The sequence below is a fragment of the Sinocyclocheilus grahami genome, unplaced genomic scaffold (genome assembly GCF_001515645.1).
Source record: "Sinocyclocheilus grahami isolate Dianchi unplaced genomic scaffold, SAMN03320097.WGS_v1.1 scaffold1034.1, whole genome shotgun sequence".
NCBI lineage: Eukaryota > Metazoa > Chordata > Actinopteri > Cypriniformes > Cyprinidae > Sinocyclocheilus > Sinocyclocheilus grahami.
The window spans coordinates 135936-158733 of record NW_015506213.1 but is presented as its reverse complement, the minus strand read 5'-3'; the positions used below and the strand labels follow the sequence as shown (position 1 = coordinate 158733).

At 39.6% G+C, this 22798-nt stretch overlaps 1 protein-coding gene across 1 annotated transcript; it reads left to right on the top strand.

Moving 5' to 3' along the window:
* Window positions 1-8440: 8440 nt before the first annotated feature.
* On the top strand, window positions 8441-17709 carry LOC107565897 (F-box only protein 28-like). Its single transcript, XM_016251193.1, has 5 exons — window positions 8441-8686; window positions 10422-10531; window positions 13446-13521; window positions 15374-15569; window positions 17236-17709. The coding sequence occupies exons 1-5, from the start codon at window positions 8498-8500 to the stop codon at window positions 17628-17630; spliced, it is 966 nt and encodes a 321-aa protein (XP_016106679.1). The 5' UTR covers window positions 8441-8497; the 3' UTR covers window positions 17631-17709.
* The last annotated feature ends 5089 nt before the right edge of the window (window positions 17710-22798 follow it).

The following is a 22798-nucleotide window of genomic DNA, read 5'->3' as shown; positions in this document are numbered from 1 at the left end:
CTTTACTCAGTTCCTTTGCAATCACGCAACGATCCCAGCTTTGCTTTTTCCAGTAGTTGTCATACACAGCAGGGGCGGATTTAGTGAATTGGGGGCCCCAGGCAAAATATAGGAATGGGGCCCTATACATTTGCACATTTTCCTAGATCAACCTTGGAGGTTCCATTTTGTTGTTTTCAGCATAAGCGGTCTAATTCTAACCTTTAAAATAAATTTGTTTTTAGTTGTTTTAACTACAAATTTAAATTGAGCTGAAAAAAAATAATGGAAAGGCAATTATACATTTACACACCTAAAATACATATCAAAAGCATGCTCACAGATGAGAACAAAACAGCATTGGATGAAGTGGATTAAAGCCCTGCACGAGTCTCAAATATAGGCCCAAGCCCATCTTTTTCCCCTTTTCCCCAAAAAAAGCTTATACTACTGTTTCAGCTATTAAAATTGTTCAATTTTGTATGTAGTGGAAAAGTGATTATATTTCGTTTCTTTATAAAGTAAATTTAGAAATTTTTTTTTTTTTTTTTTTTTTAAAAAGGCTCACAAATGTTTGTCTAGAGTAATTTGTGCTTAGTACGGTTGAACTGGATCAAAGGTCAGAAGCAAAGACATTGGTTAATAGAATGGGATTAAATACACTAAGGCCCAGTTTCACAGACGGGGCTTAGCTTAAACCAGGACTAGGCCATAGATCAATTAGGATTTTAAAGTAATTTTTATAAACATGCCTTAGAAAAAACATTACTGGTGTGCATCTTGAGACAAAACAAGGGCACTGACATATTTCAAGATCACTCCGTGCCAGTTTCTTTGTTGAAACGGCTCAGACTTACATTTTAGTCGGGGACTAGGCTTAAGCCTTGTCTGTGAAACCGGGGGAAAAGGATATTTGTGTAGCTTAACATTTAATTGCAGGTTTGCATCATATTCGGAGTTGCATTATTTTTATTCATTTGGAGGGATACTGAATCTTTTTTGTGAGAGATGAATGCATATTTATTTTAGAACTACAGTAACATCTGATTTCTCTCAACATGGGGACAGGAGAGCGGTCAGTCAATAAATTGAAAAACAACATGCATTACTTATTTCAAAAATTAACTTGGATATTCTCTTGTAAATTAAAAAGTAATCGGATAACGTAACTCACGTTACTTGTAACGCGTTACCCCCAACACTGGTCCAGTCTTTATTTGAATGGCGTTTGGCGTGAAAGGATACAAACTGGCTGGCTGAACATCCTGACAGGATCATACAGCAGCAAGTAGCGAGCATCTTGGCTGAAAGGTATCCAAAATACACCACATGAGGAAAGACACAAAGTAACAGAACATCGGACACATGCTAGTGCAGAAGCAGAGATACTAGAAGCGGCAGCAGAGTTTGAGGATGAGGAGCTGTACGACAGGAAAAGTCACTCTTCATCAGGGACCAAGCTACATATTTCAGTGAGCAGGCTGACTTGGCTCTTGATCAGTCTCAGGATGGCAAATCTGAACCAGACCAAGTAACGGAACAAAGTATAGTGCATGTGAATGATAGCCAGTATGTCATACTTCATGCATGTTCCTCCTCTTCATCTCTAAAAGAGACGAAAACGCAAAAAGTAAAACTCCCAAGAAACAACAGAAAGACTAATCAGTAATAAATGGCAGCAACAGCCCCAGTTCAGTGGTGTATCAAGCTCTTTGCCACAACACTCGGACACTACAGGCATGGAGCTAGTAAAATATCTAGCATGCCATGAGCAGTGGTTCAACACGCTTTGATGATCACCCTGAAACTTACAGAGCCTGGAGGTCCTCAAACAAGACTTGGGTCTTACAGCCGGCGAGTAGTTAGACTTGCCAAAGTGGCTCGGCAGAGTGTCTGAATATGCGAGACGTCTCAGGGCAGTTCACATAGGAAGCCCAGACACAGCTTTAAAAATGGTCTGGAATAGACTTGGACTCACCTAAAGTTATCGAAAGTGCACTGTAAGAAATTAGACAGTTTTCCCAGGATTTCAGGTAAAGAACCTCAAACTAATAGAGCTCTGAGATCTTTTAATGGAGATGCTCTCAGCTAAAGAATATTTCCACCAGGCTTACTCCATTTAGACACTGCTCAAGGCATCAGGCCAATAGTCGAAAAACTGCCAAATACACCTTACAAGAGATATTAATTTCTCAAGGCTCAAAGTACAAAGAATAGTTTGGCGTTTCTTACCATCCCTTCTCGTTCTTTACTCAGTTCCTTTGCAATCACGCAACGATCCCAGCTTTGCTTTTTCCAGTAGTTGTCATACACAGCAGGGGCGGATTTAGTGAATTGGGGGCCCCAGGCAAAATATAGGAATGGGGCCCTATACATTTGCACATTTTCCTAGATCAACCTTGGAGGTTCCATTTTGTTGTTTTCAGCATAAGCGGTCTAATTCTAACCTTTAAAATAAATTTGTTTTTAGTTGTTTTAACTACAAATTTAAATTGAGCTGAAAAAAAATAATGGAAAGGCAATTATACATTTACACACCTAAAATACATATCAAAAGCATGCTCACAGATGAGAACAAAACAGCATTGGATGAAGTGGATTAAAGCCCTGCACGAGTCTCAAATATAGGCCCAAGCCCATCTTTTTCCCCTTTTCCCCAAAAAAAGCTTATACTACTGTTTCAGCTATTAAAATTGTTCAATTTTGTATGTAGTGGAAAAGTGATTATATTTCGTTTCTTTATAAAGTAAATTTAGAAAAACACTGAGTATTTTGTTCATTAAATTTAAGTTTTTTTTGTTTGTTTTTTTAAGTAAAGACCAGCGGCAGACAGTGAATTGATCATAGCCTATAGCCTATGTTTGATCAATTTAGCCTTCTCAAATCATCAAGACTTGCCTAAAATAAAATCTATATATAAAACAGTTCAAGTATATCACAATGTTAGTTTAAATGTTTAACCTATATAAATGTGCGCTGTTAGACGCATGTCCAATAGTTTGCGGAGGAGTGGAAGCTGAAGCTCTGCAGGACCTGGAGGCGCCAGCGGGATCACTTGCATTTTTTTCTAACAGTGGAAACAACTTAATACGCAGTCATTTTTGCTCATAAAAAGGTAAGAGTAATACATCATTCTAAACCATAAAGGGTCTAGTTTTATTTGTGTGCACTCACAGTAGCGACAAAACGTTGTGCTTTTATAAAATAAAGAAAAACGCTTTCTGCCGTCTCGGTCTTGAACAGGAGCGCTTCACAATGATGAACCTAAACTCAGACATGATCAAAATATATAGAAAGCTTTAATTACTTTAAAACGAAATTCAAATCGCAAATTGATTCCCAATAAAATAAACTTTCATTATGTAATAGTGCATTTTTCTCTAAAGGCACATCCAATTAGGAGATGGCGAGTCGTTTTTTCATCACTATAATTGATGGAAGGCCCGATTATAATTTGCGTTTTATTTTATAATAAAACACTAATTATAATGGCATACATGTAAAATTTTGTCCTATAATTGTATAGCTGCTTTTTATGTTGCTCTGTTCTGAATACCTTAATTTAAAGGATTTGCTGCAACGCAATTGTATGATATGTTAATTAATATTTTTTATCCATGCAGCAAATGCTTTAAAAACCGCTTTATTGCATTCCAGACGCTTTTAAAGTACTTTTTACGGGTAGCTTGAATGTAAACCTTGTCATGAATTTGTTGTATTCCCGTGTGTAAAACAGCCAACAAATTAATTGTTGTAGGCTAACCCGATCTCATGAAAGTGCGTATAGCACGATTTTCTGCTTCTATTTGGCATAATATTTCTATGCAGAAATTGACTTTGGCATGCAAAAGACTGATAAATTCATAATTAACGGCATGGGTTCAGTCGACAGAAATACGGGACACAAAGGCCTATAATAACTGCTGAAATGTTTGCGGGCAAATCTCAGGTCAGTCTGAGCGCTCATGATACTCACAGTACAGCCGTACACCTGCAGGCGCCACAGACTTGGACGGCTTTCGTGGAAATAAACACCGTAAACGGCAACCGTTCACGTGTCCGTGCATATCCTATATGAAAAGCATTTTAGGGGGCCCAAGGCAGTCGCCTACCTTTGCCTAATGGGTAAGTCCGCCCCCGATACGCAGTATGAAAGACTCCCCCAAAGACGCTCTAATCTCAAGACACCAGTGACGGTACACAAAACTGAAATCTTGCATGATGCAGCTCAAGACAAAATGCCTTCTAAAGATGACCCAGCAAAATATTGTCCCATCCACAATAAACCCCACCCTTTAAGGAAATGTAGAGGCTTCAGACTGAAGACAGTCGAAAGAGCAAGGGATCTGCTTCAGGTGCTGCTCATCACCACATTTTGCTCATGATTGCAAAGCTACTCTAAAGTGTGAGGAGTGCAACAGCGACATTCAATTCAGCTCTGCATCCCGGTCCACCCTCATGGATGCACAAAATTCAAAGTTCTTCATTACAGCATGGCGTGGAGGAGGAGGAAGAAATTCCAAACACTCAAGAGTGGAGCTCTCTTTGCACTGAAGTGTGTCTAGGGTTGGGTATTTACGATACCATATCGATACTTAAAAAAAAGCCACAAGAAAAAAATCATTAAAAATAAATATACATAGCATTCACATGCTCCTTGGATGCTCGCATTTCTAGAGTGGTGCTTCGCTTCCTTTAAGGCTAATAAATGCATTTCATGATCTGGGTCATTATTCAATACAAAACCACGCATAATGTTTCTACTGTATCGCTGTCAATCACGCTGATATTTAGTTAATTAGTCTTTCATATGAAATTTAAAGGGGACTGACTCTCAGGCGATCACGAATGTGTGTTCAGTTTACGGAGCTAATCGCTATAGCCCTGCTAAAAAAGGCCTAGCGACGCCCATGCTTCTTACATCCATTTCGGAGAACCAGGACAAATATTTCAATCGATCGCTCCGGCATTTAAGTGGCACCGAAATCTGCATTCTGATTCGGTTCTAGTACATACCGATTACATGGGTACTGGTGCCATATTGAGGCAGAAAATGGAGGAATTAGTCTCACACTTCCAACATTAATTGAATGTGATGAAATACCCAACAACCGTGATGCTGCTCTCCATCAACCTCACCTCAAGCATATTGCGCCTGAAATTCCCTGGAAGGACCCTGAAGCCCACACCCTCCTGCTGCTTGGGTGAGACATACTCCGAGGTCATAAGGTGAGAAAACGGATTAATGGCCCACACAACACACCTTTTGGCCAAAACCTAGACCTAGGATGGGTTCTGGTTGGTGAAGTATGCCTAGGAGATGTGCACAAGCCCATTGTTTCCAGCTTGAAGACAAATATATTAGAAAAATGTTTATTCCTTGCACAAGTCATGTACATGTCAAAGAAAAGGTCAACAGCAACTTAACTCTGTACAGCTCATGACTTTGAAACCCACTGGAACATAAGCAAGGACAACCTAGGCAACCTAAACTCTATTTAAAAGAACAGAGAACGACAGTAAGCCTGCACTCTCCATCGAGGATGAAGTCTTTCTAAAGACTATGGACAGAAGTTTTCCAGGATGATTCCAACAGTTGGGTGGCACCTCTTCCTTTTAGGTCTCCAAAGCCAGTTCTTCCAAACAACAGAGATCAAGCTTTAAAGGGCCAGTTCTCCCAAAAATGAAATTAGTCCACGAATTACTCACCCTCGAGGCATCCTAGGTGCATGACTTTCTTCTTTCAGACGAATCCAATCGGAGTTATTAAAAATTGTCTTTGATCTTCCAAGCCGTTTAAAATGGCAGTCAGTGGGTGTTGCAGTGAATCAGTCCAAAATAAGTTAAATAAAGCGCATCCATTCATAAATAAAGTGTCTCACATGGCTCCGGGGGGTGAACAAAGGCCTCCTGTAGCGAATCAATGTGTTTTTGCAAGAAAAATATGCATAGTCAACTTAATTCAACCAGCATTCGAAACATCGAATAATTTTACTTAGCAATTGGTTCAATGCTTCGAAAAGCTTAGTTTCTCCCATCACTACTTCTAGGTCCATCCACGCATCAAAGCTTGTGGAGTCTATCTGGCTTACAGGTCACGTGAAGTTGACTTCATGATGACATAAGGCAATTTTGCACTTGTGGATCCAGATTCAGATGTGGAAATCAAGCCAACTGTGACAGCTTGCACCACAGGAACGAAGAACTCACCTCTGACAGGCTCCAGAGATTCTCCTCTTGGAAATCCTTACAAAGAGCTCATACATGTAGCTCACTGTTTTAGATCCACCAATGGATCCAGCACATGCAGCGGATAGCATTTGGGTTCACAACCACACAGTGTGAGCTGTTAAAAGCCAAGAACGTGATAATCCGCTCTGTGCAAAGGGAACCATTCAACAAGGTCATTGAAACGCTCTCTAAGGGAGGAAACATAAGTAACAAATTTCCACTCGCAAAACTGAATCCTTTCTTAGATGAGGATGGCCTACTCCAAGTCAGTGGAAGATTAGAGAGCGTGTGGGCTATTCTTATAGTCCTACTAATACGAGGCAGCTGTGAACTGGTAATGGGTGCTGATGAGTCCGGGCAAAGGATTATGGGAAATGGAGTCCTGAGGGAATGGCAAGGTACAGGATGGAGTGCCCTCTAGAGAAGCTCAAGGACACTCCAGCTGGTGATCGTGACGTTCACAAATTTGACACTTTTTTTGGTGTTAATATTTTTTAGTGTTATAATTAGTTAGTTAAAGTCACAAAGAAAATTAAGTAATTTGGGTAATGTTGAAGAAAATTTACATTTGTGAATATACAGTAATATTTCCCAATAAAATAAATACATTTCCTATGTATTCTATGTTATGTTTACAATGAGAAAAATAACAGAATATATCACACATCGTTAAATCAATGTCTAAATTGGATTTTGAAGCAAGGAATTTTGACACGTCAGACCAAAATCCCTTAACAAGGGGGCATTTGAAAAAAGATGATCACTAGACTCAATACTGAAAATACAGAAATTACAATTCAAATGAGGATGACCACATTTTGATGTAATCTCGTTAGTGGGGTATACATTATGCAAAGATTTTAAATGTAATTCTTTGTTGGGGACACAAAATTTATAGGGTATGAGCTGTGCTTTTTTCCAATTAATCTTATCTATTTAAAAAAAATCCCCTCAGAGTAATTATTTTCCTTGACTGAAACACATTTCTTATAATTTTATTACTACATTCAATTAAAGGATGCACAAGCGTGCACAACTCGAACAGCTTTTTGTTTCTTTGAGCGTAATATGGATTCAATATGATGCTTCACTTCATTTTTAAATGCTTTAAAACATGGATTTTTTTTCCTGAAAATGTACATTTATGAATATGAAATTGGGCCATTAAAATAAGTGTGGGTCTGTTTATCTCTAGAGTTCTCAATAATGCCTAAACGAACATCTTTCCACTGTAAAGTCTCATTTTCGTCAACACTGTCTGCAATAAAATCAAGTACATTTTGCCAAAAAAAGACACATAAGGGCAGTGCCAAAATAAATGAACAGCTGTCTCTGGCTTCTGCTTGCAAAGAAAAAAAGAGAAGAAGAAGAACAGTTGAAGTAATCAACACGTCGCATCCATCCAGTGAATATTTACGACTAAGATTTGGATTTGACTTTAATAAATGTATATTTTGTGATATATTAAACCACAGAGCATCTGTTTTTCCACTGCATGTGGATGCTTTATGGTCTGATATTCATGACTGGGTACTTTCACTGGGAAGGACATTATCTTTGGACTTGTAATGAACAATAACAAAGATGACTTCCTTGTTAATAATGTACTTCCGATGGGGAAATCTTATATACACAAGTATATACAAGTACTTGAGTGTGAAACCAGCGTTTTGTGTATTTTATCATGAGTTCCCAGATAGCACACGTGCGTCTGCAAGATGTCTGTTAACGATCTCTTGATCTGGAAAGCATCTGCTGTGGACAAACATCTAACAGACGTCTTTCAGATGTCAGTTTTACATGCATTCTAAATCCCAAACATCTTAAAGACATCTAATCTATTTGACATCTGACAGGAAACGTCCTCTAGAGGTACTGCAGATGAGCAAGCACTCTTGCAGATGCAATGCAGACGTCTCCGAGATGTATGTGTGCTATCAGGGTTATTTCTTTCACAAAAGCCCTCAAAGTGATGAAAAAGAAAAATGCAATAACGCTTTTGTCCTTTACAGAAGAATATTTACAGGAAAAACCATAGCCCCCTTTTATGTGTAAAGTTGTATTATTATTATACATATATTATGTATAAATATGCAGGGGCATATTTCTTCATGCACCTGTTCTAATGTGAAAAATGAACTGATATTGCCACGTTGTTTGTACATGGCTGCTTAATAAAGAAAAAAATAAATACAAATAATCAACACGCCGCGCTCGCTCCGCGTCACTTCCGCCCGCTGGGCCGCACGGTGTGTCGTCACGTCCGGTGGTCTCGAGCTCGGAGAAGATGGCGGCTGTAGTAGTGAGCGCTGATGGAGGCGTCGCGCCGCTGGACTCGAACCCCGCGTCGCCGCGGACCCCGTCTCCAGCGCCGGAGCAGCCGCTGCAGAACAACGCGCTGCTGGGGCTCCCGATCGTGGCCATCGAGAACATCCTCGGCTTCCTGTCGTACGACGAGATCAGCCTGCTGCGGCTGGTGAGGGATTAGCTCATCCTCGACTCTAGCTTCCGAGTGCAGCACTGCAGAGCTTTTACACTAGCTAGCGTTACTGCGGGGAGTACAGCACTGCATCGTCTCGAAGTGATGCTAATTGTTGCTGTTGCTCTGCTGCATCTGACCGAGGTTCATGTGTCTGTTTCACAGCCAGCTGCTTTCTTAATTAGGCTCTTTTGAGCGCAAGCAGGTCGAGTTTTTCATGAGCTAAGCATAAAAGGTTACGGTCCGTCTCACAAGTCGCTAAACTATGTAACTTAACTCACAATTATGACTTTTTTTCTTGTAATTCTGAGGAAAACAATCCCAAATTGGGGGATATAAACTCACTAGTAGTGCTGGGCGGTGTGACCAAAAATGTATATCACGGTATTTTTCTAAATTATACCGGTTTCACGGTACATGACGGTATTATTTTTCATGCATGAGCGGGTGTTAACCATATTTTCTACTGATTGAGAGGAAATACTGCAGTATATTGACTCTATTTTACTGTCATGATGAGTGAATATTGTCACTAAATAGTGACTAAACACGACCGCTTTTAATACATGTTAACCAGGAGTCACTCTCATTTATAATCACAGCATCGTCTGATAAAATCAGCATGCATCTACACTAAAGAGCGGCTATGTGTTGTTCTGGCTAGATTACTCTTTTGTCTTGTGCAGCGCACTGCCTGCGTCTGAGTAACAAACTAAAAACAACAAAGTGCATGTGATATTAACAGACGAACTACGCTCATATTTATAATTCCTAACAATCAGTAAGCGGCAGCTGCTAGGAAACGCTGTGTTATACTCATTTATTGAGGACTCGGCTGCGGTGCTTCTCTGCCGCTCACTGCACAGAACACACGCCGAGAGAGGCGACACTTCTCCGGGAAAGCCAGACCTCGCGCTTGCGGGACAGCACTGGAGAAATCCTCCAACTGAACCATAGCTAAGCTTTCTCCAGAGAAGTCTCTAAAAGGGTCTGAAAGTTGCTAAATCTAGTGCTAAAGTCGCTCGTGTGTGTGAGATGCGGGAGCTGATGGCAGCGGGCGCTGGATATTTGTGGAGGTCAGTGTGGATATTGTGGATGAGTTCTTCTGTGTCATCACGTTCTATTAGTTCTACAGCTTCAGTTTCTGAACTTTCACGCTTAGTAACACATACAGCTGTTCCCTCACCACAGTGCAACAGTGAAAAGGGACCCCTCTCAAACAGTGTCGCGCCTTTACATTTACCTTTTTTGTTTTTATTCTGTGGCAAAGACAAACAACAAAATTGCAATTACAGTGTAGCTCTCACACTGCAGATCTGGGCCCGTGTTTATCAAGCCTCTGAGAGTTACTCACAAGAACACTGCTAGGAGTGGCCTTAAGAGTAAAAAAGTATCAAGCATCTCAGTCGTAATGGAAGCGAAGTAAGCGTAAGACTAAATCTGAAGTGTCCGTCTTAGAGAGGGTTCACTGCTGTGCCACAAACAGGATTTTGGATGACGACAGGCATGGACCAATCACTGAATAGATTTCCTTATTTAAGAATATTCTCCGATAAATTCACTTCGAACGCTGACGTTCCTATAAGAGGAGTTTACGTTCAGCACACATCTGACAATAAAGAATTTAAGAGAACACATGATATTCACATTGGAAATGAAAGATAAACTCGTTTTCCACCATGTCGTAATCACAGATTGTAAACCGGTGTGCTGATTTTGCTCTGTGTTGCAGGTGTGTAAGCGCATGGATGTGATTTGCCAGCGCATGCTCAATCAAGGCTTCCTGAAAGTGGAGCGCTATCACAACCTGTGCCAGAAACAGGTCAAAGCCCAGCTGCCCAGGTGAGTTATTTACCTGCTTAAGTCCTCTGAAGAGCTACACAGCTGGCAGCTTGACACTCCCGGTTAAAAAAAAAGGTTCAAAAGTTGCCACTGGAGTGGTATCATTTCAAAAGCTACACTTTTGTACCTTTTTTTACCTCTTAAAGGGATAGTTCACCCAAAAATGAAAATTAGCCCGTGTTTTACACACCCTCAAAGCATCCTAGGTGTGTATGACTTTCTTCTTTCAGACGAATCCAGTCGGCGTTATATTAAAAATAGGGATGTTACAATGAGACGATTCAAACTGGTTGAGATTCCAAACAAATCGCGATATAATTGGACAGAAAAAAAACATGTTTGAGTTATTTCACAATAAACTAATTGAAATTGTAGCCTACGTAGTGTGTGCAATTACGTTTATTTAAATTGAACGTTAAAGATAATATTGATCATGCTCTATTCTGTAATGTTAATGTAAATCATACGCTGTGAGAATACAAAGGCTGTATTTTATGCATGCAACAGCCTGTCACTGCAGTCCCTTATAATAATCAACCATGGCTTTACTAAAGTGACCGTAGTTCAACTATTTGTAGATTTCCGTGGTTCCCACTACAGTACACATATTTCAACCATGTGTAAACAAAAATATAACCTAAGTTATAATTGAGTACTGAATGTTAAAATGCATTTAAAAAATAAAGTTAAGTGGGTATCATTACCCATTTTTCTATTTAATAAATTTAATAATTTAAAAGTATCGTATCGGTATCGACGATATCTATTATATATTATAACTGCTCATGCAGCATCTTTGTTTGGATCGTGATTAAAATGCAGTGGTTTCCTCTCATTTTAAATGGAAAGCACAGACAAAGCCTTAGTTTGTTTATATGAAGAGATTTATTTTATTTGTGTCACTTGCTTATTTGATTTGGGGTTTGTTTTAAAATGTCAATTTAGTTTTGTTATATTTCACTTTCTCAAAGAAACGTGCTTCAATAGCCTAATAAAACCACACCTTTTCATTTACTGTGTAATGTCTTCAATCTCATTTCGTTAAAATAAAATCGTGAGAAAATCGAATCGTGAAATCAAAATCGATTGAGTGACTCGTTACATCGCTAATTAAAAGATGATCCTGGCTCTTCCAAGCATTAGAATGGGAGTAGGTGGGTGTTTCTGTTCAACAGTCCAAAAGTAGTCAAATAAATCCATAATAAAACGTGCCTCAGAGAGAGAACAAAACAAAGCGCCGCTCACGAATTAGAAACCGAGGATTTGTGAAGAAGAGATAAGTCTTCTGATAAGATAAGATCACTTCTGTTATCAGCCGTTAATGAAGGGAGTATCATTAGCATGAAATAACAATCCGGGTCTGGTTTGGTTAGTGCTTAAAGTACCAAGTGTTCCCAGTCACTCTTTCATCTAAGTATTTATATTTGATGTTTTTTAATCATCATAAGAGAATTGGCACCCCAGTCTCCATTTTAAGATCTGTACATTTAATTGAGGGGTTCAGATCTTGGAATGCTAATGTAGAAGCAAAATGTGTCAAAAAGTCTCGTCAGTACCAATAACTAATGAACATTATGATTCCCAGTGATGTGCCACACAATCAGTAGACGCTAAAGCAAACCTCCAGTGTTGTGCTGTCATCTTGAGATGGTCAGAAGAACACAGGCTTGGTTTTCAATCCTGTCCTTGGGTGACGTCAACCAGACAGTCAAGTTTTTTTTTTGTTTTTTGTGAGGCATTGGGTTGCACCCTTAGAGGCTTAGTTCACATTACAGTGAACAATCTGAAGAGCAGTGAAGGATCATCTGTTTATGTCAGCTGTAATAACTTTAGTAACCTAAAAGTAATCCAAGATAAAGATGATTGTAGTCTTGCAGGGTGTGTCATAGTTTAAAAAAAAATATTTCTTGAGGAAATGCAAAAGCTCAGAAATATTTTTGAGATCACTGTGTATTTGTTACATAATTTTTACCCAGAGGATAGTATTTGCACATATAATGCATATTTAGTTATGCACTAAATTGATGGGTTTTCGCTGCAAACACAAAAATGCCACAAACAGCATCACTAATTTAAAAAAAAAAAAAAAGCTCAGATGATCAGGAAAAACGTCATGCAATATCCTACCATCAGCTGAACTGATCCAGTCAATACGAAAGGCCATTTTCATAAGTCTTCTGATAAGATAAGATCACTTCTGTTATCAGCCGTTAATGAAGGGAGTATCATTAGCATGAAATAACAATCCGGGTCTGGTTTGGTTAGTGCTTAAAGTACCAAGTGTTCCCAGTCACTCTTTCATCTAAGTATTTATATTTGATGTTTTTTAATCATCATAAGAGAATTGGCACCCCAGTCTCCATTTTAAGATCTGTACATTTAATTGAGGGGTTCAGATCTTGGAATGCTAATGTAGAAGCAAAATGTGTCAAAAAGTCTCGTCAGTACCAATAACTAATGAACATTATGATTCCCAGTGATGTGCCACACAATCAGTAGACGCTAAAGCAAACCTCCAGTGTTGTGCTGTCATCTTGAGATGGTCAGAAGAACACAGGCTTGGTTTTCAATCCTGTCCTTGGGTGACGTCAACCAGACAGTCAAGTTTTTTTTTGTTTTTTGTGAGGCATTGGGTTGCACCCTTAGAGGCTTAGTTCACATTACAGTGAACAATCTGAAGAGCAGTGAAGGATCATCTGTTTATGTCAGCTGTAATAACTTTAGTAACCTAAAAGTAATCCAAGATAAAGATGATTGTAGTCTTGCAGGGTGTGTCATAGTTTAAAAAAAATTATTTCTTGAGGAAATGCAAAAGCTCAGAAGGGATTATGCAAACATGAATATAAAGCATTGCATGGCATCAAGGCCTGCAGCAGTGAATGCAAATCACGAGTATTTGTCATTCGTGTGACAGAAGAACAATGATGGGATGTGTTGCCATCAGGTTTAGATTTGAAACCAAAACCCTTAAAAAGCAGCTCCTTCTGTTGGTGATGTTTAAGCAATATAATTTATAAATGTTTATCTTACCGTACTTGCATTTGCAATCACAAAATAACTTATCTGACAAAATAATCAATTTTCTGTCAAATTGTGCAGCCCTACAAAAAAACACAGCAAAACGGTTTTTAAAATTTATTTTAAAAGTTACAAAACATTCTCATGATTAAGTCATTATAATTAATTTTGTAATACATTTCAGCACTAATTTGCATTGTTTTCCTGCATGTTACTGATTGCATTTTAATAGTCACAATTTTTTTATCTGAAAAATCACAGTATTTTCTTAACCCAAGTCATTCAGTCCTACGGAAACGCATGAAGATATTCAATTTGAAATACATAGACATTAACTGTATTAACTTTCAGCAAAATGTGTAGCAGTTCCAGCACTAGGCCATGTTCACCACACCCTGAATGCTGTTTAAGATCACGGCTATATTCACACGACAGTCCATCACTGTGTTCGCTTGGCTTCGGAGTGAATGATTGTATAATTTGAGAGAGAGTTAAGTGCAAGTGTCACAACCAAATTTTACATGCAAATTGGCATTCGTGCTTAATAAGGAAGAACTAGTTAAATTTAACAAATGAAAGGCAAGTCCGCTCTAGTCGTGACATTGGAGGGTCATTCACAGCGCAACACTCTTGTGTGTTTCTGGTAAATTACCAATGGTTATTTTTCCAGAAAGGCTCTTAATTAATCGGAAACCAAAACCCTTAAAAAGCAGCTCCTTCTGTTGGTGATGTTTAAGCAATATAATTTATAAATGTTTATCTTAACGTACTTGCATTTGCAATCACAAAATAACTTATCTGACAAAATAATCAATTTTCTGTCAAATTGTGCAGCCCTACAAAAAAACACAGCAAAACGGTTTTTAAAATTTATTTTAAAAGTTACAAAACATTCTCATGACTAAGTCATTATAATTAATTTTGTAATACATTTCAGCACTAATTTGCATTGTTTTCCTGCATGTTACTGATTGCATTTTAATAGTCACAATTTTTTTATCTGAAAAATCACAGTATTTTCTTAACCCAAGTCATTCAGTCCTACGGAAACGCATGAAGATATTCAATTTGAAATACATAGACATTAACTGTCTTTCAGCAAAATGTGTAGCAGTTCCAGCACTAGGCCATGTTCACCACACCCTGAATGCTGTGTAAGATCACGGCTATATTCACACGACAGTCCATCACTGTGTTCGCTTGGCTTCGGAGTGAATGATTGTATAATTTGAGAGAGAGTTAAGTGCAAGTGTCACAACCAAATTTTACATGCAAATTGGCATTCGTGCTTAATAAGGAAGAACTAGTTCAATTTAACAAATGAAAGGCAAGTCCGCTCTAGTCGTGACATTGGAGGGTCATTCACAGCGCAACACTCTTGTGTGTTTCTGGTAAATTACCAATGGTTATTTTTCCAGAAAGGCTCTTAATTAATCGGCCTGTTATAAGAAACAGAATTAGTTGGAAAGTGCTGTTACAGAAGCCCAGTCGACAGCACCTTGCTTGTCATGCTATTGACACGTGCATGATGCATAATCATGCATTTTAGATCACTGTTATTTAAACTGCAAAGATCTATTTTTATAATCGATATTTTTGTCTTGCTGGGAGAGCACAGTGAGTGCATCGATTTAGACCATTATTATATTAAATAAGGGTGTTGTCTTTACCTTGAGTGGTGAGATATATGTAATAAAAACGCAATGTACGAATCTGTATATGTTCTGTTTTGTCATTTATTTTGCAAACAAAAAGTCATACAACTTTTAAAATCCCAGTGAAAGGCCCAAGTGGTTTGACAGTGTTGTTGTGTGCCTCCCGCAGGTGATCGATGAGATTTATCGTGTTTTGCGGTATGTGAACTCCACACGCACGCCGCAGAGAGCTCACGAGGTGCTGCAGGAGCTGCGAGACATTTCCTCCATGGCCATGGAGTACTTCGACGAGAAGATCGTCCCCATCCTGAAGAAAAGGCTTCCCGGTGCGGACCTCTCCGGACGACTGATCGGATCTGCCCCGGGTACGACTCATTTCATCTGTGTGGTTCATTTTTATTTTCTGTTGATACATTTCTCGTGTTCCTTCTGATACTAGTTCCCAGCATTTTGTTTGTGTAGTTAAAGGGGTCATGAACTGCCTTTTTTATTATTTGGTACTGTTCTCTGAGGCCCACATATAATGCTATTAAGATTTTTGCAACAAAAAACATACACAAGTGATAAGCTATTTTTTGTCCTGCTTTGACCCCCTCATCAGAACACTCTGAGATTTTTGTCTTGCTGGGAGAGCACAGTGAGTGCATCGATTTAGACCATTATTATATTAAATAAGGGTGTTGTCTTTACCTTGAGTGGTGAGATATATGTAATAAAAACGCAATGTACGAATCTGTATATGTTCTGTTTTGTCATTTATTTTGCAAACAAAAAGTCATACAACTTTTAAAATCCCAGTGAAAGGCCCAAGTGGTTTGACAGTGTTGTTGTGTGCCTCCCGCAGGTGATCGATGAGATTTATCGTGTTTTGCGGTATGTGAACTCCACACGCACGCCGCAGAGAGCTCACGAGGTGCTGCAGGAGCTGCGAGACATTTCCTCCATGGCCATGGAGTACTTCGACGAGAAGATCGTCCCCATCCTGAAGAAAAGGCTTCCTGGTGCGGACCTCTCCGGACGACTGATCGGATCTGCCCCGGGTACGACTCATTTCATCTGTGTGGTTCATTTTTATTTTCTGTTGATACATTTCTCGTGTTCCTTCTGATACTAGTTCCCAGCATTTTGTTTGTGTAGTTAAAGGGGTCATGAACTGCCTTTTTTATTATTTGATACTGTTCTCTGAGGCCCACATATAGTGCTATTAAGATTTTTGCAACAAAAAACATACAAGTGATAAGCTATTTTTTGTCCTGCTTTGACCCCCTCATCAGAACACTCTGAATAGGCGTGGAGGATTGTAGACTCGGAAGTAAACACCCACTGCTATGATTGGCTAATAGTCGCACAGCATCGTCTTTTAGTTTCAATCTTTCTGAAAATCCCACGTCAAATTGTGCCTTGTTTGTAAACGAATCTACGGTAAAATGAAGTGAACAAAGAACCAAGTTTTTCCACAACTTGGTGCACTAAATTGAATCTTTGAAAAAAACACTGAATCTTCTTGTCTTCAGAGCATCTTTATCGTTTGGTTTCTGCATAGACCTGCACGATTGCCTCTCGTAAACACTACATGTGTGAATCGGTGGGCGGGGATAAACAGGCAGCGATGGAGAAGGCTAAAGGGGCTGTGCTGTAGAATCGGTGGGCGGGGCTAAACAGGCAGCGATGTGGAAGCAGGCGTTGATCTTCTGCGGAGGCGGTGCTTATCCACTCTATTACATCATAGAGTAGAACATTCCACAAGCTGTTGTTTTGGCAGATTGCCTTCAATATGAGCTGTTTTTAGACTAACGACAAAGTTTTGAGTTCTGAAATATACAGGATGCTTCTATAGTACAATGACCTCTTAAATGTCAAATGATCAAGGGAAGTTAGGTTTCTCAGTTCATGACCCCTTTAAGAGGAATGATCAAAGGATTAACAGAGCATGAAGTTGACGTCTTTCCTCTGGATGAAAGTATTTTTTGAGGAAATAAAGTGCAGTGGTTTCGAATCTCACAGCTCTGTCTCGTCCCTCTGTCTCCACAGTGGCCGGTCCCTCTACCTCTCTGACCACCATGTCCCTGCTGGCCAAAAACACTCCGTCTCGCTCGGAGATGACGAAGGTGCAGCAGCAGGTGAAGGTGAATGGCGTGTCGATGACGGCGCTGCGGCGAGAGATGCAGGAGGTGCGGGTCAAGCAGCTGGAGCAGCAGAAGCAGCTGCAGGATCAGGAGCAGAAGCTGCTGGAGCAGTCGCAGGTGATCGGAGAGCAGAACGCCCGGCTGGCCGAGCTGGAGCACAAGCTCAGAGAACTGATGGACAGCGCGGTGGCCTCCAGCTCCTCCACAGCCGCCGAGGGCGAGAGCAGCCTGTGTCTCAAACGGCCCCGCAAGTGCTCGGACCTCCCGCGTCACTCCAAACGCCTGCGTAGCAAGAAATAGAGGGACGCTTCTCTGTACCTTTTAAGTTTTCTTTTGCTTCCTTAAAGCTATATAATTTCTTCCACTTACGTCAAATGATGACGCGAGTATCATGCGGAGGGAAATCATAACGAGAGGGGAATCTTATTGTTTTATCATTTGTCGGCACGTCCCTCATATCAGACACGTATTAATATACACTAACATGCTTGAGCCCCGTCGCTTGACTTCTGTTTCTAAAGGTTTGGCATCTGCCTTGAGCTACGTTTGTCTTTCATGTTTACCCGACCTTCATGCCAATGAGCTCGAGGAAACGATGCAGAGAAGCTTTAGTCAATCAACTGCAAGAACGAGGAAAACGTGGACACAGAAATGGCGGTTCACAGCTTCTTTGGCGCTCCGCAGTAGTTTCGACCATAAGTTTGTTCAACTGTGTACGAAGTTTTCAAGTTAAGACTTAGTCCCCCTTCTTGAAATGGAGAACACGAGGTGTTCGTATAAATTATATAAATGGTAAATATCAGCTTTGTTCTATGTTCTAAGAGTGAAATACTTCATCAGAGATGTGTGCCTCGACAGTATGAGGAAGTCATTGGTCTTGCAGACGTCTGCAGCTGTAGCAAACATGATTATATTGTTTGTCTAAAGATCGTCCATCACTGAGGATAGTGTCTTGTAGGTGTCAATGCCATGTCGTACCTGCCACTGTTTGTAGATGTATAATTTACTGCAAATAGATCTGTGTCAGTGCAATAAAAATTGTGGAAAGCCTTGTTACTAGGAAAGTAAATCATTGATGTTCAAGTTGGTTTTTGCCCGTGAGGCACATTTTTAGTCATTTGACACTGATGTTATTGTCATTCTGGATGCACAGTTATGTAGGAAAGGTTGCATTAGCTTCTGAAGCGCAATATCACCTTTCCTTCATAACCACAGTTCTTCAGAGTCCGGATGATAATTCTGTGCTGCATGAACTCTAATGGTGAACAGACTTTGAGCAAGTAACAAGTGAGGGGCAGAATTACTTGTGACGGGTTTAATGTTTTTTTTTTTTTTCTGCACACCATCGTTTGGTTCAAGAGTCGCCACCAGTCCATTACAAACATGCTGACTTGAGGCCCTGCTCCTTTAATCTGTAATGTTAAAGTGACCTTTTGGACTTTCGAAAAATACACATCAGCTTTAATGACGCTATGTACTATCACCTTTCCTTCATAACCACAGTTCTTCAGAGTCCGGATGATAATTCTGTGCTGCATGAACTCTAATGGTGAACAGACTTTGAGCAAGTAACAAGTGAGGGGCAGAATTACTTGTGACGGGTTTAATGTTTTTTTTTTTTTTCTGCACACCATCGTTTGGTTCAAGAGTCGCCACCAGTCCATTTCAAACATGCTGACTTGAGGCCCTGCTCCTTTAATCTGTAATGTTAAAGTGACCTTTTGGACTTTCGAAAAATACACATCAGCTTTAATGACGCTATGTACCATATTTGTGACCCTGCAGCACAAAAGCAGTGTTAAGTCGCTGGGGTATATTTGTAGCAATAGCCAACAATACATTGTATGGGTCAAAATGATCCATTTCTCTTTTATGAAAAATTATCAATTTTTTTCCAAAAATCATTAGGATATTAAGTAAAGATCATGTTCCATGAAGATATTTTGTAAATGTCCTACCGTAAATATATCAAAACTTAATGTTTGATTAGTAATATGCATTGCTAAGAACTTCATTTGGACAACTTTAAAGATGATTTTCTCAATATTTAGATTTTTTTGCGCCCTCAGATTCCAGATTTTCAAATATTGTCCTATCCTAACAAACCATACATCAATGGAAAGATTATTCATTCAGCTTTCTGATGTATAAATCTCAATTTCAAAAAATTGACCCTATGACTGGTTTTGTGGCCCTGGGTTACGTCTTCCAAAGTATAACGTTTGGCAAGGTGCCCTTCTGCATGGGACTGCAAGAGAACCATTTTGCCTGATGGCGCAAAAGAGTATATTGTGTCTCGAGGAGGAAATAAACCCATCCATCATAACAGTCTCCTAAATCACCATAACTAAATTTTTCTCCTTTTTTGTCCTTTAGTTTTTTACTACATTAACTGATACTGTTCCATGCAAATCATGTTTGAAACTACATATCCGCCATCCAGTTTCTCACACTTCCAAGAACACCAACCAAAAATATTTTAAAACGTTGTTGTGAGATAAAAGACATCTCCGCGGATGAGTAGCTGAGCATCTCTTCAGCAAGCCGACACGCAAACTGGCAAATTAAACAATGTAAGACGCAGACACTCGACACAATGACCTTCATTAAAAGTAGTGAGACTAACCTATCTTTCCAGTGCTGATGCCGCGCTCTCTCCTGTTTCGGTCTTTGATCTTGAAATGAGCTGCTGATGAGTAAAATAGCATAAAATGCAGCGCATATCTGTTGCTTTCATTGACATGAACTCAACTAAATGAATTGAAGACCGGATTTATATCCGTTTTGCGACGACACATTTATGTGGCCAAGTGTAAATGGAAATGATTTAACAAATCCGAAAGATATCCGATCAGAGAAAATGCATGAACTGACCAGGTGTAAACAGGCCCTAAATTACACACTTTTACATATTTGGATTGCATCCATTGCTGCAATGGTGGAGGTTAGTCATAAAAAAAACAAATGTACACAAATTGAGTGGAATAAAGTTTTTATCTGATAAGAAAAAATGTGCATAAACTACGATGGAAACACATGTCATGTGACTTTGCGCGATGGGACGGAATAACTTGACTAGTCAGCAGATCGATCTCGTTGCACAGCATCTGAAAGGTTTTGGTCGTTCTGAGCAAAGCTTGTCGTCGACGTATTTCTGTACACAACTGTGTTCCCAAACAGCAGCATCCGCCTCCGAAAGCAATGACAGCATTTACTGTTTCGTCTGCTCGCTCTGAGGTGCAAGTCATTTATCATACATGAAAATTATTATATTCTGTGACTGACTCCTAGTTTTCTTAGTGATATTTAGTGCCAGCTTATCTGGAAGTGACGATTTTGTTCTCTTTGACTTGTTGGATGGAAACGGTGCTTTATTCGCAAATGTTTTATACCATATTCCAGTTTTGCTATAAGTTAAATTCGCATCTTTGGATGGAAACACAGCTAGTGTCGTTGAGGTCCACCAGCACCAAAGAATAGCACCCACTGTAATGATAGAGCACAGCCCCGTCACTCGAGCAATCAGGAGGAGTTCATTCTGTGCCCCTTCCACTCCTCGAGTCTTTCTCTTCTGAAAACATCATGCAACAACTGCCTGAAAGGAGATTTCAAATGCATATGTTTTCAGTTTGGGAGAATGAAGCCTGGTTTTGTGTCGCTGTCATGTGCTCCTGAGACGGGATATTTGAGTGAATCAAATGGTCAAGTCAAACAGGTTTCCCTTGATATTGTGGCACAGACCATAAAATTAATCCAAAAAATCAGGGTTTTACTGGAGTAACATAAAATGGTATTATTATGGAAATTTAAACCAAATAGGGAACGTTTGTGGCTGACAGGTGTTTGTCAAAGGTTACTGGCTATTTAAAAATAAAGGTGCTTCACGATGCCATAGAAGAAACTTTTTGTCTAAATGGTTCCATAAAGAACATCTGAAGAAACTTTCTGTTTCACAAAAGCTTCTTTGTGGCGAAAGAAGGTTCTTCAGATTACAAAAAGGTAAGAAAGAGATGGTTCTTTAAAGAACCTTTGGCTGAATGCTTCTTTGTGGAACCAAAAAACGTTCTTCTATGGCATCGCTGTGAAGAACCTTTTAAGCACCTTTATTTTTAAGAATGTATACTGCCCCAATTTCATGTTTCAATCAGAAATAGGTCAACACATCAAAGAAAACTGATCATCAAGCTGCTTCAATATTCCCACCAGCATCCCTATCTCTTCCAATGTCACACCTTGTGTTTTAGCGCTGGAGCAAGACCTACATCAGGCTTCAGCAGAGCGAGATTGCGAAAAGGTGACGAGACAGTGAGAAGAATCGTCGTTTGAGGACCTTTTCCAATTTATAGATTAGGTCATTATTACAGAAGGGAAAATTATCACATGTTCACTATTGACTCTTAATTTGGAAGTGTTCCATTTCTTGGTTTACATTAGGTTCCTTTGCATCTGTTTTATATTCCCTGTGTTTGTTTGTTTCCTTGGTTACTTATTACTTTCTCACCTGTTTCCAGTTCGTGTTTTCCTTAGTTCTGTGTCTGTTCCCATTTTGACGTAGTGTGTTTGTAACAGCAGTTCACTTTAGTGTTTTCTCTGTGTGGATCACCTTCTGCTTCCTGTGTTTTTCCCATTTACTGAAATGTTTTCATCTAGTTTTGTTTAAATGCATGTTCTCATACTCCTTATGAGCAGTCGCTACAGAAGAACGACCAACCAATGGATGTAGTGGCTGTTCTGCTAATCCGCCTCAAGCAGAACGATTGCTCTTCCTATATCAGTGAGTTTTTACATCTAGCTGATTTGGTGCACTTTGATGTTGATGCCCTCATTTCATTTTTGCCAGCACATTGTTGCTGCCCAAGGGATGGACCTCGAGGGATGCTTTCTCAAAACCTGGATCAGACTGATATGAAGCGTAGCGTTAGTTCTGGCAGGTCACGTTAGTCAAGTGCACATCAGCTGACTCTCAGCTGATCCCCATCAACCTATGGGAATACGACACCTATCTAAGCATTCATATATAAGCTCCCTCAGTAGTATCAGCAGTTTTCACATTGCTCAATAGCTAATTATCCTCCTCCATCCCCAGCTCCTCCTCTGTCAGTCAGGATTCAGCCTTCTGATTCACACTATTAACTGCAACGATTATATGTTCTGATTGCGATTAAACATTGCGATTAAGCAAAGTTTGGTAGTTCTGTATGTTGTTTCAGGGTTGGCATCATCTGAGGTCCTCTGAGGGGTTGCATCATCTCTTCTCAGGTGTTCTGGATCCAGACTGAAGCTTGTGTAAATCCTAGTTACCACGGGATGTCAATCCCAGCAGAAACAGAGAAACACATAGAGACATAATTAGTGTAGCTGCGGTTCCAACCAAGCAAAATTGATTTGTTTAACCCAAACTAAAGAATAATAATGTGCGTTTGATCAGATATAACTGCAGGACAAGATTATGAGATGCATTATTTGAA

Excerpts from the sequence above, each read along its gene's own strand:
- LOC107565897 (XM_016251193.1), top strand. The coding sequence starts at position 8,498 with ATGGCGGCTGTAGTAGTGAGCGCTGATGGAGGCGTCGCGCCGCTGGAC. Across the intron at positions 8,687-10,421 it reads AGATCAGCCTGCTGCGGCTG|GTGTGTAAGCGCATGGATGT; the intron begins GTGAGGGATTAG and ends TCTGTGTTGCAG. Across the intron at positions 15,570-17,235 it reads ACTGATCGGATCTGCCCCGG|TGGCCGGTCCCTCTACCTCT; the intron begins GTACGACTCATT and ends CTGTCTCCACAG.